This window comes from Rhineura floridana, chromosome 18, assembly GCF_030035675.1.
Source record: "Rhineura floridana isolate rRhiFlo1 chromosome 18, rRhiFlo1.hap2, whole genome shotgun sequence".
Lineage (NCBI taxonomy): Eukaryota > Metazoa > Chordata > Lepidosauria > Squamata > Rhineuridae > Rhineura > Rhineura floridana.
The window spans coordinates 22,124,733-22,143,598 of NC_084497.1; the positions used below are offsets into that span (position 1 = coordinate 22,124,733).

The window sequence follows — 18,866 nt, forward strand, 5'->3', positions numbered from 1 at the left end:
CCCTTGGGGAAGGTCTGCAGCTAAGTGACTAGAGCCCATCCTTTGCCAGCAAAAGAGTCCCAGGCTCGATCCCTGGTGTCTCCAGGCGGAGTTGCGGAAGATGCCTGCCCGGAGCAGTGCCTGGGAGGTAGGGATGAGGTATGGCAGTTGAGTTATGCTTTTATGTGGTTTAGCCCCTTCAGGGATGAGCCTTCCCTGGTGGTAGTAGGCCCAAGTCCTAGGTGTTTTGCTCTCTTCCTTGATGCAATGCCATTGTGGCACGAGTCATCTTGAAAACATGGTGTGCTTGGCTGTTTGTTCGTGGTATTGAGGATGAGGAGATTTGCATGCAAATGAGCCGCAGATTCTAAAATAGTAGCCTTGTCTGTTTCTACATAGGAAGCTGCCTTATACCGAGTCAGACCATTGGTCCATCTAGCCCAGTACTGGCTACACTGACTGGCCACAGCTACCCATGGTTTCAGACACGGGCATTCCTTGAACCGGGACCTTCTGCATGCAGAGTAGATGTTCTACTACCGGGCTATGTTTTGTTGCACCCAAACTAGCAGTTAATTAAAAATTGACATCTTTGTAGTATAAACTTTGGAAATTGAGAGCCTGCCTCCTCCTCCTCCTCCTGAAAGTTGCCCACACAGAACCATGACCCTGTCTCCACATGCCACACTTGAAGTTCCTGCTTATGAAATGGAGTTTAGGTTAGCAGTGAGAATCAGCAAGGCTTTTTTGGATGGGCAGTGCCTACCAGCTCCTCTTTTGGAGCTTTAAAAACGGGATTCATTTTTTGTCCACATTGCCACCTTGTGCCACACATCCCTCATTGCACAGCGTGTGATGAGGGCAGCCTAGGCTCGCTTGCCATGGCACAGTGACCTTTTGTGATGTGGTGGCTGGCACTTAACAGCAACCCTCCTCACCCCTAGCAGGGTTCTGAGTTTGGGCAAGGACTTATGGGAGAATTCCCCCGGGCATGCAGGGGATCATCTAGTGCTTGGGTAGGGAAACCTGCAGCCCTGCAGAGGTTGTCGGACCCCAACTCCCAACCACCCCAGCAAAAGCATGGCCAGTGGGCAGAGATGATAGGGGCTGTAGTCCAGCAGCATCTGGAGGGCCATAGGTTCTGTAGCCCTGATTTAGTGGCCCCTGTGAAGCAGTGAGGCCACATGTTCCATTGCACGCAGTTTGCTGCCTGGCGCAGTGCCCCTACCCATTCCCCAGAAACCTGCACTCTCAAGTTGGCCCCTTAATCACAGCGTAAAGGTCACACAACATCTTTTCTTGGGACAGAATCTGTACCAGAAGGTAAGGCAGTCACAATTTGAGGTTGGTAGGTGAAGTCCTCGCCCATCACATCAGAAGAGGGAAGGAGTTTACTCCAGTTTGAATAGCACTCCAGGGTGAGATGGCTGGGACAAAATGGGAACAAAATCCCACTTGACGCTGATGCTGATTTGCAAGTGACTTTGATGTATCTCTTGCCCAGGAACACTCAGCTGCTGCCGAGAATAGACTTTTAGAAAGAATGTAAGCTGGCTTGGCTGGGAGTGTGTCTTTCTGCTGGAACGGCTGCCCAGAACAGAAAGGTTCAGAGCAGCCATTTTCGTCTCTCTTTGGCCCTGTACCCGGATGTCACATTGGCCTGGCTTGTCTTGCCAGCAGTGCAGAGAGGCCTCCTTCCATGAGCAAATGAGGCAAGATCAGCCAGGAACAAAAATGGCCATTGCAAGTCTGGTTCAGACCTGCTGCCACCTTGGCTTGTAAGCAAAAGACAACACCACGCTCTCACACATACACACACCACTGGCTAATTTGGAAGGCAGCCCTTTTGTAAAGGGCTCTTTTGATCAATGATTGCCTGTGTTAATGTTTCAGTAGGCTATTGATTTCTCCAGCTGCTTTTGTTCCCTGAATTTATGCGCGATGGATGGGCTTTCAGTGGCACGCACACACTGTGCATGTTTGATTAAAGTTCAATTGACTTGACTCGCAGCGGAGCTGGGAGCTGTTTTGCCTCTCTTGTTTGTAGAGCCAAAGCTTTCCCGATTCGCCCCTTTTGTTTGTGTTCAAGCTCCTGCCACCTAGGCAGCCACCAATATGCTGTTGCTAATCCTCTCTGATTCATTTCACTCTGGCATTTAATTCCTTTGCTAGACATGATAGCCTTTGAGAGATGAGGCCACTAGCAAAGCCTGGGGGTGGGATTTCTGTGCCACTGAGCCCTCAGCAAGGGGTTTCAGTTCAAATGTGTGTGAGCCCACCCTATTTAAGCACTCGCTTGCTCATATGGACCTTGCAGGCTATTGTCATCACAGTTTGTAAGATTTGCCAGGTGAAAATGGAGGGCTTTTCCTCCTTCCTTATAGACCCGGTTGATCACCTCGCTCTGCAGGTGAGGGCCTCCTGCAGATATCATCTCAACAGGAGGTCCCTTCTGCAGAACATAGGAAGTGGACCCTTAGTGTGGTGGCACCAACCCTGTGGAACTCCCTCCCCTTAAATATCAGACAGGCGCCATCTCTGTTGTCTGTTCAGCCCCAACTGAAGATGTTCCTGGTTCAACAAGCCTTTTAAGTAGCCATTTATCTCAGTCTGCTTCTGTATTATAATTGTTTGTAGGATGTTTTGTTTTTAAGAAGTTTTTAGTACTCTTTCATCTGTTTGCCGCCTTGGGGAGGGATATAAATTTTAACAACAACAACAACAACAGGTTCTTCAGGGCCTTTTACCTCCTCTCCAGGGAGAGGAGTCATCCCATCCCTCCAAACTGACCCTGTCTGCGGGTTCACATGTCCTGATATACTTAACATCTGAAGCCCTGTTCAAGCATCCAAAGGCATGAAGTGCACAGGGGCAGGCATGCCTTCCCCACTTGTTCCACCTTGACCTTCCCTAATGCCACACAGACACTTACAGAGTGTGAACTCACAGTAACTGACTAGGAAAGAGATTTTGCGGTTGTGGGGCATAGTGCAGTGAAAATTCTGACCCAGCCTGTGGCAAATGTGCAAAAGGTGAATCCCATGTTGGGGATCGTTAGGAAAGGTTTTGAAAATAAAGCTTACCAATATCATAGATCTGTGGTGCAACTCCACTCGGTGTTCGGTTATAGTTGCCACACCTCAAAAAGGACATTGTCGAGCTAGAAAACAAGGTTCAGAAATAAAATTGTAATATTATGCAGGGTGTGGAGAAAATGGATGGAGAAAAGTTTTTCTCCAACTTTCACAATACTAAAATTCAGTGGGGTCATCCAGTGAACCTGAATGTGGGAAGATGGTATTTCACGCTGCACATAGTTAAACATTGGAATTTGCTACCACAAGAGGCAGCGATAGCCACTAATATACTGTAGGTGGCTTTAAATGGGGATTAGACAAATGGTCACTAGTCATGTTGGCTATGCTCTATCTCCACTGACAGAGACACTATGTTGTTGTTGTTGTTGTTGTTGTTGTTGTTGTTTATACCCCGCCCTTTTTCCAAACTGGAACTCAAGGCGGCTTCCAGATAAAAGTACATATCATTCAGAACATATAAACATATAAAACATATAAACGTATAAAAATCAGCATTCTCTAAATACGCTCAGTTCCTGCTTGTGGGCTTCCTATTGGTGCATCTGGTTAGCCACTGTGAGAAAAGGATGTCGGACCTGATGGGCCTTTGGCCTGATCCAGCAGCCAGGCTGTTACGTTTTATGTTGTGTTGTGCTTCTGCGCAACATAGGAAAGCGGAACAGATGGGGAGGTTGGTGACAGAAACAGCATGCATACCCCTGTGGGCCCTACACACTTTATGCCCTCACACATTCTTTGAACACTTGAACAAAATTCAGAGGGACCTTGGTAGGCTGGAGCATTGGGCTGAAAACCACAGAATACAATTCAAGAGGGATAAATGCAAAGTTCTACACTTAGGAAAAAGAAACCAAATGCACAGTTATAAAATGGGGGATACTTGGCTCAGCAATACGACATGTGAGATCTTGGAATTGTCGTTGATCACAAGCTGAATGTGAGCCAACAGTGTGATGTGGCTGCAAAAAAGGCAAATGCTATATTAGGCTGCATTAACAGAAGTATAGTTTCCAAATCGTGTGAAGTATTAGTTCCCCTTTATTCAGCACTGGTTAGACCTCATCTTGAATACTGCATCCAGTTCTGGTCTCCACACTTCAAGAAGGATGCAGACAAACTGGAACAGGTTCAGAGGAGGGCAACAAGGATGATCAGGGGACTGGAAACCAAGCCCTATGAGGAGAGACTGAAAGAACTGGGCATGTTTAGCCTGGAGAAGAGAAGACTGAGGGGAGATATGATCGCACTCTTCAAATATATGAAAGGATGTCACATAGAGGGCGGGGATGTCTTCTCGATCGTCCCAGAGTGCAGGACACGGAATAATGGGCTCAAGGTGCAGGAAGCCAGATTTCGACTGGACATGAGGAAAAACTTCCTAACTGTTAGAACCATACGACAATGGAACCAATTACCTAGAGAGGTTGTGGGCTCTCCGACACTGGAGGCCTTCAAGAGGCAGCTGGACAGCCATCTGTCGGGAATGCTTTGGATTCCTGCATTGAGCAGGGAGTTGGACTCAATGGCCTTATAGACCCCTTCCAACTCTACTATTCTATCATTCTATGAACAAGGCATATCTCACAGCTGAGTGTCTGAATGGTCTCCACTAGAAAATATTGTATGAATTGATACTGGGTGATGTCCACAAGAAATCAGAGAGAGGGAGAGAGTGAGAGAGGAGGGAGAGAGAGAGAGTGAGAGAGAGAGAGAGTGAGAGAGAGGAGTGTGAGAGAGAGGAGTGTGAGAGGGAGAGAGAGTGTGAGAGAGAGTGAGTGAGTGTGTGTGTGTGTGAGAGAGAGTGTGTGTGTGAGAGAGATCTATCTATCTATCTATCTATCTAAGATAGATAGATAGATAGCTAGATTGATAGATGATAGATAGATAGATAGATAGATAGATAGATAGATAGATAGATAGATAGATAGATAGATAGATAGATAGATAGATAGATAGATAGATAGGAGACCTTGGGCCAGTCAGGAGTGTTGTTGTGAGGATAAAATGGGCAGGGGGAGAGCTATCTACGCCACCTTGACCTCCTGGGAGGAAAGATGGGATTTAAATGTAACAATTAAATGGATGGACCACTAGCATTATATGCCCAGAATTGGCATCCACACCTTTTGATGTGAATTGATCCAGGGTTGTGAGAAGAGTTGTCAGATTTGATTCAGCTCCTTGGGAGTTCTGTTGTATACTGAGCTGTTCAGTATAAGAGGCATTTGTTGTTATCCACAAGTAACAGAGAGGCCGCACATCATGTATATGCACATAAATAGTTGTGCCTGAAGGCGTGGACATTATGCCCAAACTCACAGTGTTAATGGGGGATTTTGCACTTTGGCTGGCTGGGTAATCACCAACAGGTGTCAAGGGAGCTAAATCATCTAATACATTTAATACATACATCAGTAAGTTGTAAGTCGCCTAGAGGCCATTGGGTATGAAGCGACTAACAGATGATGATGGATCTGATGTATAGTCTCTGCATCGATTTCATATAAAGTTATACGGCCCAGAGTATAACTTTAAGGAAGGGCCGTAGCTGATTGTTAGAGCATCTGCCTGCATGCAGAAGGTCCCAGGGTCAGTCCCCGCCATCTCCAGGTAGCACTCGCCATGCCCTGTCAGAGGAGACCATACCGAGCCAGATGGACCAATGGTGTAGCTCAGCATAAGGCAGCTTCCCGTGTTCCTGTTGCTCTCTGGAGAATATGTACAGTGAGCCAAAGCATCGCGGCCAAGAGACTGGCTTGCAGATCCGGAAGTCTCTGGTTCAGATCTCACCGTAGTTCAGATGTTCTCCGCCTCAGTTCCCCACATTTGCAGTATGGGGGATCATAATACTGGCTTACCTTACAGGGCTGTTGTAAGGGGTACAACGAGATCGTGCTCCTGAAGCACTTGGAAAACTTAAAAGTGCAATGCAGATGTGTAAGTCTTGCTAGTCTTTGGAGGCTACGGGTTTTCACAAGGCAGTTTGTGGCATCCTCTATTCAGAATGCCATGCTGTACACAGTCTCCCTACCTCCATTCGAATGCTTTTGCCTGTTCTCCATTCAGCTTGCATAGCCCCAGTAAACCCATGCCTACATGTGCCCATTGGACTATAGGGTGCTGCCTTATACTGAGTGAGACCATTGGTCCATCTAGCCCAGTATTGCCTACCCAGACTGGCAGCGGCTCGCCAGGGTTCCGGGCAGTGGTCTCTCCCAGCCCTACCTGGAGACGCCATGATCTGGGACCTTCTGCATGCAAAGCAAGCGCTCTACCACTGAGCCATGGCCCTTCCCCAAAGAGCATATGGGCACGCACACACACACCTCTCTCTTTGGGCACAGTGGCATCACACTGTAGTAAGTGCAAGGGTTTTACGCTAGACGCAGAACAAGGCTGAATCCTTGCAAAGTTAAATGTTTCCTTTTCGTCTGTCCGTGGCTTTTTGTCGGACTACGACCTGGGAGACCAGGGTTCGAATCCCCACCTAGCCATGAGGCTCCCTGGGTGACCTTGGGCCAGTCACTGCCTCTCAGCCTCAGAGGAGGCAATGGTAAACCCCCTCTGAATACCGTTTACCATGAAAACCCTGTTCATAGGGTCACCATAACTTGGGAGTGACTTGAAGGCAATCCATTTCCATTTTTCAAAAGCCTGATGTCGCCTCCCTCTCATGAGAGCGTTCCAGGTTTGCTTTTCTACTGCCTGTCTATCTGTGGCTGGGAGTTTCACTTGTGTGAAATGTGACCAAGGGAACCTACAGGGTTGAGGTTTATAGGAATCCTTAGATCACACCTAGGTTCAAAGAGGGACCTCCCCCCCCCCCGCCGCCCCACTCCTCTCTGTTGTGGGCAATTGAGGTGTGCTTGTTCTTACCTTTGCTTTCAAGAGGCTGGTTAGAACACCTCCTGTTCCTCTTGCAGCTTGAAAGAGGCAGCGCCTTTTACCCTTGAGGCAGACAAGCCGCTCGGAAATGATGGGGTCTCAAAGCAAAGCGAAAGGAGATTAAAACCACATGCTGCGCTTGAGCTTGGCATTACATCTGCTTGTTTGAATATCGTCTACTCCAGTTTTTGAATGCAAGCCAGGTTCATTACGCTGTGGAATTATCACAGACTTTCTCTTGGCATGCGCTTTTACTGTCTAATTATCTTAACGTGACTATATTCAGATTAGAAAAGAATAGATTGCTTTAGTACGGTTTTGGTATTGTGCGCTAGAGCCTTGTCTTTAATATAATCTCAGGTGTGGTTTTTCAAACTGCGAGACCTTAGGTGTCTAATTTTATTTTTAATATCCATATATAGAGTAGAACTATGTTTTCCTCTTCTCTGTGATAGAAATTGCTTCTAATGCCAAACAGTAAATTTTAAGTACCAGCTTTTTTAAAAAAGTGCATCTGCATTATATATTAGTGTTTGAAGCAGGGTCTTCACCATAAATTTAAAGTCTTCCTATTGCCATCCTGACCTCAGAAACTAGGCACTGCTTTGCAAAGGTTTCCTTGGAAGATGGTTGGGCTTGCTTGCTTTCCTTTCCATTCAAAGGGAACTCCAAGGTGGCTTACATAAAACAACGAAATATAATTACACTAGGGCAGCTTCTGCCTCCTCTGACATATCAAGGATGTCTCATTTACAACTGGTTTAAGTTTGTAAGCCCCTCTTAGGTTGACTCTTGTGGTAGCCCTTAACAACTTTGTGTTCCTTTTAGCTGGGTTGCTGCCGTGTTCAGTCTAGTGTCGAAGGGTCATGATGTGAAAAGAGCAACTGGGTGTGCAGATTCCCCCGCAGAGGCGCTGACATCGTCGTGCCTGTCCGTTCATTACATTAGCAAGAAAGCGATGAGATCTTTGGCACAAACTGGAGGCAGAGGCGCTCTGTGGCAACCTGCCCCTGGAAAGCCACTGCTTCTCCATGACACCCTGGGCTTGCCTACTCATCTGTGCGGGAAGGAGCATAGCTGGGTGGTAGAGCGCTTGCTTTTTGCACGCAGGAGGCACCGGGTTCAATCCCTAGCATCTTTAGCTTTGAGGATCAGATATGTGATACCGGGAATGCCCTCTCGTTAGGACCGTTAGGAGCTCGGGCCAGTCGCTATGCAGCCAGCCTTCACCAACTTGGTGCCCTCCAGATGTTTTAAACAACAACTCCCATCAGCCCTATCCAGTGTGCTGGCTGGGGCTGATTGGAGTTGTAGTCCAAAACATCTGGACAGCATCAGGTTGACGAAAGGTGCTTTAGTCAGTACTAGACCAGATAGGCAAATAATCTGTCCCAGTGTAAGGATGTGTCCTGTGTGCTCTGTACTCCCCTCTTTCATTCTAAATCTTAACCCCCCTGCCTTTTTTCTTCTCCTGGGTCATTTGACCAGAAGAACAAATGCCTTGCCAGGTGTGCTCAAATGCAGCTAGCCCAGAATTCCGTTTCCAAAACTGGTGGTCCAGATATCTCTAGGGAAGCTCACAAACGGGGCACAAGAATACTGGCCACCCCTTGCTTTGTCCACCGCGTGTGGTTTCTAGAGGTGGACTGTCCCTGTAGGCTCAGTTCAGTGGTAGTCAGTTTTACCACCCCAGACCTGCTTTCGGGTCCTTCACCTCCACCTCCAGGGGGGTGGGGTTCATGTGAAATAAGAATATGATGACACGGTGCTCAATATCTGTTCAACGCATGGCTTCATGAGACAGGCACGGAGCTCCACATGTCGCTTTAACAGTGTGATTCTTTCTGCTTTCTCAGGGAGAACTGATCACTTTCTATTACTACTGGAAGAAAACCCCTGAAGCTGCGAGTTCCCGGGCTCACCGCAGGCACCGGAGGCAGGCTGTGTTTCGGAGAATCAAAACCCGAACGGCTTCCACTCCCGTTAACGCTCCCTCCAGACCCCCCTCCAGTGAATTCTGTAAGTAGGAGGCTTTGAAAGCAGTGCATTTGTCTCTGTTTAGATGCACGGGGCTAAAACAGGAGGTAATGGCTCTCTGCCTCTGACCGAACGCAGTTGGGAAAATGGAGTTCAAGCCCTCGGATGCGCTCACCCTTTCAATTCATTATCCCCGCGGATGGCAGGTGTCTGGTATCAGCAAGTGATTGGTTTTGTCCTTGCGCGGGAGGAAGCCCAGGGAAAAAGCTGCTGCGGAAATTATGGACTCTTCGCCTTAGCTATCAAGGCGATTACTCTTGCCCCAATTTGCATGGGAATATTCCACTGACTTCTCAGTGCTGTCGTCTGCAGTATAGAATGAAAGCCCCATATGCAGAACCCAAGGTAACGGTCATGCAAATGCATTGCTCTTAGTTGTGCCTTTGATAGATCCTGGGCTCTGTGTGTGTTTGTTTGTGCATGCACTGAGACTCCACAAGAGTACTGAGAAGGTATGGCATCTGGCTTTGGATGCAGAACTCAGCGTCCTGTGAATCTCAGATAGATAGATAGAAAGAAAGATAAGATACGATACAATAAAGTCTATCCATTTTGGCTGAAGAGGTAAGTTGGAAGTATGCAGGCAGTGCTTGCTGAAATCTCATAAGCCAGTGGGAGCGGTTGGGCTGTGTGTTAGTGCTCTGAACAGTTCCTTGTCTCTCTCCCCACAAGTGTCGAAGCCAGAATATATTTTGCAAGATCTGGAATTAAAGCAAAGCTGCCCATTTTTTCCTGAACACAGAATTGAGCTTTACTTGGTACAGAATTTGCTGATGATTGGTGTCAGGATGCCGTTAGGTTGATGTGGTGCGTGGGAGTTTAGGCCCCTCCAGAGAGTGCAGACAGTGACTTCGCCCTCCGCTGCTCCCCCTTGAGCCATGCAGAGGCAGCCCTGGGAATAGGACAGCCTATGCGGCATGTGCCTTGCATTTCCTGGGATAATTCCTGTGCCTCCGGGGATGGTCCAAAGTCCGAGCACTTGGTGCTCTGCCCTAGAACCTTCAGCATCCTGCCCCAGCCTGTGTTCTGCCCCGAGACTAACATGATTTAGCAACCTGTATTGGTTATGCAAATTAGGCAACTTTGCATATATTTTGAGTGATTGTTAGGCTGTCTCTTTTGGTCCTGGAGAGGAGGGGGGGAAAGAGTCATTGAAGCCCCCTCCCCCCAACTGTTGGAAATCATAAGCACTGTTACCATCTCTCTTTCTACCATCACCACTGTCACCCCCACCTCTTTCAGACTCCAGCTTCTGAGATTTCCGCCAAGTTAAGCCCACCTTCACAAGCCTTAAGAGCTGGGAACATTTTAAAAATATGAAATTTCCGGCTTGCTGAATTCCGTTCTTGTGTGGCAACATATACAGTCCTAGCTAAATCCCCATTCCAAGAGCACAGATGAGAGGGGTTTTTTTTTCCTGGCTTCCCAGTGGCGACTTTTACATCTTTGGAGTCATCTGTGCTTTAACCACTTTGCTCTGGATTGTGAAATGTACAGGTGTGTGATTTTTTGAGCTTCTTTACCATGGCTGAGGATGTCGCCCTTACGATACTAAAAGACAACATGCCAACCTGAACAGCATGGAAAGGTGGCTGGCTCCAGCTGGGAGCCAGAATGAAATGATCTCTCGACTGCCAGCATGCTCTTGCGCTCTGCTCGGTCCCAGGACAGGCCAACGCTGACCTTGGCTGAGGTTCGAAGAGCCAGTGGTGACTGTGAGACAAGCTGCATGATTGCTTGTCTGGCTATAGAGTGGCAGCTGTGACAGCCTGTTATAGCAGACGCCTGAACCAAAAGAGTCTTGTGATACCTTAAAAATGAAAGGATTTATTATTCCAGAAGCTTTTATGAACTGGAGCCCACTTTGTCAGAAGCGTGAAGCGGTACCCTTCTTCAGGAGATACGCAGGGGGAATCTGTGGCCCTCCCAATGCTGCTTGACTACAGTTCCCATCATCCTGCCCTGGGGCTGATGGGAGTTGGAGTCCAACAACATCTGGTAGGCCACAGGTTCCCCATCCCTGTGATAGATTGAGGGGGCAGAAAAGTTCACTGTTTTTTTCTCTCTTCCCAATTATGTGTGTCATATATCTTTCTGTCAACTAGGGCTAATGCTCCATCCATGAAGCAGTCTCTAGCAGGGCTGTGGAGTCAGTACGTCAAGCCTTTGACTCCGACTCCTCTATTTTTGTATATTAATTTATTAATATTAATTTTATTTTGAAGCCGGAGTCAGTACATTTCTACTGACTCCGACTCCACCCAGAATTGCTTCCGACTCCACAACGCCGACTCCACAGCCCTGGTCTCTAGTCCAATAAAAGTGCTGCCACAATAAATCGGTTAAATTGTGAAGGTGCCCCAAGTCTCCCTCTCTCTCTCTCTCTCTCTCTCTCTCTCTCTCTCCTTTTTTTAAAAAATGAATGGTTACGGTGTTGTTGCTGATGGCACATCAACAATGCAGGAGGAGGAGTAGGGGAGAAAACCTTCCTGACTCAGTTATTTGCTCTACCCTTCTCTTCTCTTCCCTCCCCTCTCTGTGCACTTAGTGGATCTGAGTTCGGCCAGCGAAGATGACTTTGACAGCGAGGACAGCGAGCAGGAGCTGAAGGGTTACGCCTGCCGCCACTGCTTCACCACCAGTACGCACCTTTGCATGGTACAGGGGTGGGGAACCGTCTTCCTTTCCGAGGGCCGCCTGCCAGTGGTGGGTGGGGCCGGAGGCCAAAGTGAGTGGAGCAGCAGGTGTGTCAGGGCAAGGGGCGGGGCTTAGCATCTGCCTTGCATGCAGAAGGTGCCAGGGTTCAATCCCCAGCATCCTGCCTGAAATCCTGGAGAGCTGCTGCCAGGCAGTGTAGACAGTACTGAGCTAGAAGGACCAATGGTCTCACTCAGTATAAGGCAACTTCCCGTGGTTCTATGACTCTACCTTTGTGCAGGAAAAGTCCAAATTTCCTACATACATGCGCTGTCCATCTAAGCAAGTAAGAGGCATTGTCATAGTTCAAGGGCACAGGCAAAATCACTAAAGGAGGACTCAGACCAGGGCTGTTGAGGCCTGGGAAGGAGTCCTGAGGGCCAGATAAAGAAGCCTGGAGGGCTGCATTCAGCCCCCGGGCCTGAGGCTTCCCACCACTGGTATAGTGTGTATATCCTGCCCTTCCCTCTGCCAGGGTGCCCACCTTAAGGATTTAACAGAGCGGGAATGTTTTCTTTGGCTCCTTTTGCTGTTTTGCAAGCCTGGCAAAAGTGCTTGTCATGCTTAGATGAGCTTGTCCAAGAAACTGTATCTTGAGCTGCTGGGTTTAGAAAGCTGGGAGTTGCCAGCTAGTCTACAAAAGGAGGCTGGGACATCATATAAGAAAGTAAGAAGAGCCCTGCTGGCTCAGGCCAGTGTCCCGTCTATTCCAGCATTTTGTTCTCACATTGGCCAACCAGGTGCCCATTATGGGAAGCCTGCAAGCAGGACCTGAGTGCAAGAGGTTTTGCCCGCGTGAAAGACTACGAAATGGTCTATAAGTGACCTAGAAAGGGGAAGTTGCCAACAGGTCTGCAAAGATTCATCATCATAATTAACATTTTTATGTAGCCATTTCCAACCGCCCACGTGTTCAAAGGGCCTCACATACATTCTACTGGCAATTCTTCCAAGCAGACCTGTGTGGCAGGCCAGGAGTAAAATCCCTATACTGCAGTTTGAAGTAGTACATAGGCATATGTTAGCTACTCGTTTTACCCAGTGCACGCCTAATCATACTAAACCCGCCGCCTCCCTTCTCTTCCTGACAACAGCCTCTAAGGACTGGCACCACGGCGGCCGGGAGAATATTTTGCTGTGTACGGACTGCCGCCTCCACTTCAAGAAGTACGGGGAGCTCCCTCCCATCGAGAAGCCGGTGGACCCGCCCCCCTTTATGTTTAAGCCTGTCAAAGAGGAGGATGACGGACTCAGCGGGAAGCATAGCATGAGGACAAGGCGGAGTCGAGGCTCGGTAAGCTGCCCGTGACCTGCCCTACAACCTCACTCCCTGTTTTTAGGCAGAATTAAACTGCTTCACAGCACAGGGCTTGGAATGCACACCTGCAGGCTTTTTCTCTCTCCGTCTGCCGCGTTTCTGCATGCATACAGCAGTCAGCTCAAACTACTCTTTCAGGTGGTCAATTTGGATGAGCTTTGAGTGCCCAAGCCCCCCTGGGAAGAGGGCAGTTGCTATTTCAGCAAGCAAAGCTAGTTTCCAACATTTCCCTGCAGTGAAATTTCTAAGAAAAAGAGGTGCAAGGAGTTGAGCCTGTGTGGAAGTCCTATTCTTGAATCCTACCTATTGACCTGCAGGGCTGAGTTAAAGCAGGACCCTCCCCTGACTTTGCAGCCAACAAAAATGTATACATATTACTTTCATCCCAAACACTGAGTTGATACTGGTAAGATATTTCTGTGCATGTACATTAAAACAATTTGTTCAGACCCACCTAGAGAGCCATTGGCCTTGCTGTTTTTTCTGGATGTCCTACAAACAGGGCTGTTCTTGCACTTTTGCTCGTAGTGGGCCGCAGGACAAAGGTGCAGGAGGTGGCAGGCAAGAGCCTGTATTATCTCATTCCCCGACATTCCCTGTGAGGGAGAATCATAGAATAGTAGAGTTGGAAGGGTCCTGGTAAGGCCATCAAGTCCAACCCCCTGCGCAATGCATGAATCCAAATCAAAGCATTCCCGACAGATGGCTGTCCAGCTGCCTCTTGAAGGCCTCCAGTGTCAGAGAGCCCACCACCTCTCTAGGTCATTGGTTCCATTGTTGTATGGCTCTAACAGAAGCAGCTCAGCAGGGGAATCTCTCCCCTCTCCCTACTAAAAAACAAGGTGCTGAAGTCATGACTGTGAGAAGCAAGAAATAGGGCAGTGTAAGCTTTCTGGGGTCTTCTAGGAAACATTTTGGCTTTCCCTTCCCCCAAGAAAGCACCCCTTTCATGCTGAAAATGTTCACTTAAGACAATGTAGTTCAGTCCTATTGATTAGCAAGATAAGGCCCACACACTTACGATCCACACCATTCAGGATGTAACTCAGCAGTCCGGAGAGTCAATGAATGTGCTGTTATTGCTTCCTGCTTGGACTGCAAAAAACCCGGAAGTCATGGAACACCTGGCAAACAGCTGTACGTGACCGGTATGACCAGTTTTGGGATATTAGGCTCGCAAATTCTGCGTAAGATCGATGCGCTCTGCATTTGTCCAGAGGCAATTTCCATGTATGCTTCACACTTACTTTCTTACTTACTTATCCAACCAACCATTAACTTTTTTATTGAGCTTTCAAACATTCTTGTTACACAGTGCATAGTAGCAGACACAGCTGCACGGTTCTTTACAGGCCTGCAAAAATAAAGCAGCAAAAGAACAAAATCATAACAACCACCTTATTGTGCTGCACATCGAGCCAGGCCCTTGCATTGGAATAACAGCTTCCAGGCTTGAGCACTGTTAAGTCCTGGCTCAGAGCACCAGCTGTTTCCCCACACATCCATCCATCCATCCATCCATCTCTCTCTCTCTCTCTCTCTCTGTCTGATGGCCAGTCTTAAGAACATAAGAAGAGCCTGCTGGATCAGGCCAGTGGCCCATCTAGTCCAGCATCCTGTTCTCACAGTGGCCAACCAGGTGCCTGGGGGAAGCCCGCAAGCAGGACCCGAGTGCAAGAACACTCTCCCCTCCTGAGGCTTCCGGCAACTGGTTTTCAGAAGCACGCTGCCTCTGACTAGGGTGGCAGAGCACAGCCATCATGGCTAGTAGCCATTGATAGCCCTGTCCTCCATGAATTTGTCTAATCTTCTTTTAAAGCCATCCAAGCTGGTGGCCATTACTGCATCTTGTGGGAGCAAATTCCATAGTTTAACTATGCGCTGAGTAAAGAAGTACTTCCTTTTGTCTGTCCTGAATCTTCCAGCATTCAGCTTCTTTGAATGTCCACGAGTTCTAGTATTATGAGAGAGGGAGAAGAACTTTTCTCTATCCACTTTCTCAATGCCATGCATAATTTTATACACTTGGAGGCAGGTCATAATGGAACATAGTAAAGAGGTAGTGTCTTGCCAGGAGGCTGTCTTCGCAAGGCTATCTATTGATGCAGCCTGCCTACCAAAGGGGCAAGGGATGTAGAAATTATGAATCATACACAAAAACCCGCCTTTATGGAGCCAGGCCATTGATCCATCTAGCCCTGCAATGTCTATTCTCGCAGAGACTCTCCAGGTTTTCAGGCAGGTGATGCCAGGGGATGAACCTGGGACCTTCTGCATGCAAAGCAGGTGCTCTACCACTGAGCTGTGGCCCTTCCCTTTGGGCATAGGAACACAGGAAGCTGCCTTATTCTGAGTCAGACCATTGGTCTGTCTGCCTTAGTATTGTCTGCACTGGCTGGCAGTGGCTTTCCAGGGTTTCAGTCAGGAAGTCTTTCCCAGCCCAAGCTGGGAAGTGCCACTGATTGAACCTGGTTCTTCCAAAGCAGCTACTCTACCACTGAGCTACCAGGGTCCCTTTTTGTGTAGTATCCATGTGCGGCTTTAGAGAAGCTGCCAGATTTTACCAGTTGACTTGCTTGAGCCCCTGGAACCATTTGGAGAATGTGTACATATTCAGTGTTTTCCCTCCCAGCAAAATGGGCAGGCCCTCGCACCACTGGTAAGAGAGGAAGATGGAGTAAATTTTAGGTTCAGCATCTCATTAACACTAATTGGTTGGGATTGTCAGCCATTGAGCTTTTTCTTCGCGTTTAAGATACTCATCAAAAACCTTGTCAGTACCACTGTTAGCTCCTCGATTCTGTTTCTTTTTTTTTTAATGATCTCTAGTTGTCTGGATGGGTCCATCATTAGAAAGGCAGCAGACGAAAGAGTACTATTTGTTGTTGCTGCATAGTCATCCTAGAACACCAGGAATATGCTGCACCATGCACAGTTTTAGGAAGAACCCTGAGTAGTGCCCTCAAGTGCTTTCCTTCTGTCAGCGCTAGCTCTTCCACACATCCCACCCTCTTGGATTATTTCAGTGTATTTTAAACTTTTATTATGCAAATACTTTTTTAAGAAGATAGATGATGATAAAGAGTTCAATTTATTAGTTGCTTGCCACATAAGGATTCCCGAAGTGATTTAAAATGTTGTTAACATAAAATCTGGGAAAACCGCAAGCTGCATCCACTGTTAGTCGTACTCAGAGTAAACCCATTCAAACTGATGGGTCCGTTAATTGCAATGGGTCTACTCTGAATGGAACTTATGTGGCGGGTCACATCCAGCTTACAATAAAGGCCATAAAACAGACCCAATAAAACCGCAACAAAGCATGCCATCAACAGGCAGTAGAATAAATCTTTAACGTGTGCAGCAGCACTTGGCATGAAAGGATCATGCACTGAGAGAGCTTGAGAAAACACGGGCAAGCTATTAAAACCTGAATAGCGGGGCACGTGCCCTTTGTCTGGCTGCATTCAAGTGCCGTGAAGAACGCAGAGCAAGGTGGCATCCTTTGACTGGTCCAAGCTTTTGTCGAACTGCCCATTTTCCATCAGGCTCCAATAAGTAAGCACAAGCAACAGCCAAGGTTTTGTTCTGTGTCTGGGCCATCGCCCTGAGCAAGGGTCTCCTGCTTTCTGGGAAGAAAAGGAGAGTCATAACAGACTGTCTTAATTAACCTATAAATAAATAACTTGCAGATGGTTACCCCATGGTTGTGGTAAACGTAATAGGTGTACATAATTAACATGATTGTGCGCCTCTGCTCTTCCCTTGTGGCACAGACCATTGAAAACAGTTGCATGCTGCTGTCAGGTTTTGTCTGCTGCAAGGTGCACTTTGACCAGTGTCAAAATGCTTCCAGCCCTCCCAAAGAATCAAAAAGGAAGAAGTGAGGCTGACTTACATAGCAACATCCTGTTTTCTTGTAGATGATGCTTAGGATAAGGCATCCTTCACCACCCTGCTTCCCTCCAGATGTTTTGGACTACCACTCCCATCATCCTCAGCTGGCATTTGCTGAGCAGGGATTAAAGCCTTGTGCATGCAAGCTACTTCAAAGAGGCTTTTGTCAAAGGCTTTAAGATACCTCCTGCACTCTCGTTTGCTCAAACAGAAGCATGGGGGCTGTCTTAAAGCCTTCTTCAAATCTCTCCCCCCCCCCTTTTTAAGTTCCTGGTCTCAGAGGCTTTAAAATGGAAGCACATGTGATACTGACATTTTGACATCAGGCAGATCCTTATAAGAATCTGGCCCATGTTTTGTGGTTGTTCTTTGGTTGTTTGTAATGTGCTTTTTAAAAAAAGAAGAAGAATGTGGTCCGTAGAGCCAAAAAGGTTCCCCGTCCCTGCTTGAGTCCTGATGAAATCCATGGGACTTAAGTTGTTAATGACTAACTTGTCCCACTGAAATATGACTAACTTAATTTGAATCCATTTCTGAGATTTCCTTGGTATAAAAATGGCCACTACTAACAGCACCTTGAAAAAAGAAGGGCACTTAACTAAAGATGGCACCTCTAGGAATATACCAGGGAATCAACTGACGCCGGGGTTCCTAAAAGCAGCCTTTGTCATGCCTTCTGTATTTCTCTTTAAACTCGCAGATGTCTACACTACGCAGTGGTCGTAAAAAGCAGCCAACCAGCCCCGATGGTAGAGCCTCACCCATCAGCGAAGACATCCGATCCAGTGGCCGCAACTCCCCCAGTGCTGCCAGCACTTCAAGTAATGACAGCAAGGCTGATTCGGTGAAGAAGTCCACCAAAGTACGTTGTGGCTCTTTTGGTGGATGCTCCTTGGTCCGTTCCCTGCTCACTCACCGGTAGAGAGTTCAGGTCAAGACCAGATGTGGCTTGACTTGAGTTGGCAGGGTGTGTGCGTGCATATGTGTGTGGCATCTACATTCAAGAGTCTAATGCTATATCCCTTGGCCCTCCTGATGTTGTTGAACTACAACTCCCATCACCCCAGCAAACATGCCTAATAATCAGGCATGGTGGGAGTTGTAGTTCAGCGACATCTGAAGGGCAAAAGGGCTCCCCATTTCTGCTATATCCAATACAGCAGTGGGTTCTGGCTTTGCTTTTTAAGCTTTTCAACCTTTTTAAGGGTCTCTTTACACATGCCCATCTCTGCTGAGCAACCCTTGCTGTTCTGCCATAGGGTTCACATGAGTTAACTTCTACACGGTTCTTCAAGTATTTATTAACATAAACTGTACTGTTAATGCCGTTATGAAGCATTTATCACGGCAGGGCAAAGCTCCCATTTGTTTTCCTGTCGCTTTCCCCTAATAACGCTGCTCCTTTTTCACTTGTGGCAGAAGATAAAGGAAGAGGCGTCGTCTCCTCTCAAGAGCTCCAAGAGGCAGCGAGACAAGGCAGCATCTGACACCGAGGAGCCCGACAGAATCAGTGCCAAAAAAACCAAAACACAGGTGAGGCCAGGTTAGAGCTTCCTGCAGTAGCCTGCCATGCTCCAGAACTTTCTGCACTACCAACTTGTGTTAGTCAGCTGAGGCCAATGGGAGGAGGGTGCCAGGCTGGCCAAGGCTGCGTTAGAGAGGCCCTGGCGTGCACATGCTTTCCTGCCTTCATATCTCACATGTGGGTGTCCTGCTCTAGCAGGGCTCTTTTTATGCCCCACACCCCAGATTCCCTACCACTGACTGTGTCCAGATTCCCCTTCCGAGCTTTACCCTCAAGAGCTAGCATGCAAACAGAACTTTCAGTTTAGCCTTCAGCATCCACAAAAAAGGGAGCCGCCTCCCATGCAGCTGATTGGACATCGAGCATCTCTGGCAGAGTGGGCTTTATTGCCGCTGTAGAGGTGGCAGTGCCATGTGGCGCGGTGAGGCAG

At 47.8% G+C, this 18,866-nt stretch overlaps 1 protein-coding gene across 13 annotated transcripts in view; it reads left to right on the forward strand.

Moving 5' to 3' along the window:
• Positions 1 to 18,866, forward strand: part of RERE (arginine-glutamic acid dipeptide repeats) — a 410,266-nt gene that overhangs the window by 372,361 nt on the left and 19,039 nt on the right. For all 13 annotated transcript variants that reach the window (XM_061601794.1, XM_061601797.1, XM_061601792.1 and 10 more), the window contains 5 exons: positions 8,819 to 8,981; positions 11,548 to 11,640; positions 12,791 to 12,990; positions 17,612 to 17,773; positions 18,331 to 18,444. In XM_061601794.1, coding sequence (XP_061457778.1) covers positions 8,819 to 8,981; positions 11,548 to 11,640; positions 12,791 to 12,990; positions 17,612 to 17,773; positions 18,331 to 18,444 — 732 coding nt within the window. The remainder of the gene's footprint in view (positions 1 to 8,818; positions 8,982 to 11,547; positions 11,641 to 12,790; positions 12,991 to 17,611; positions 17,774 to 18,330; positions 18,445 to 18,866) is intronic.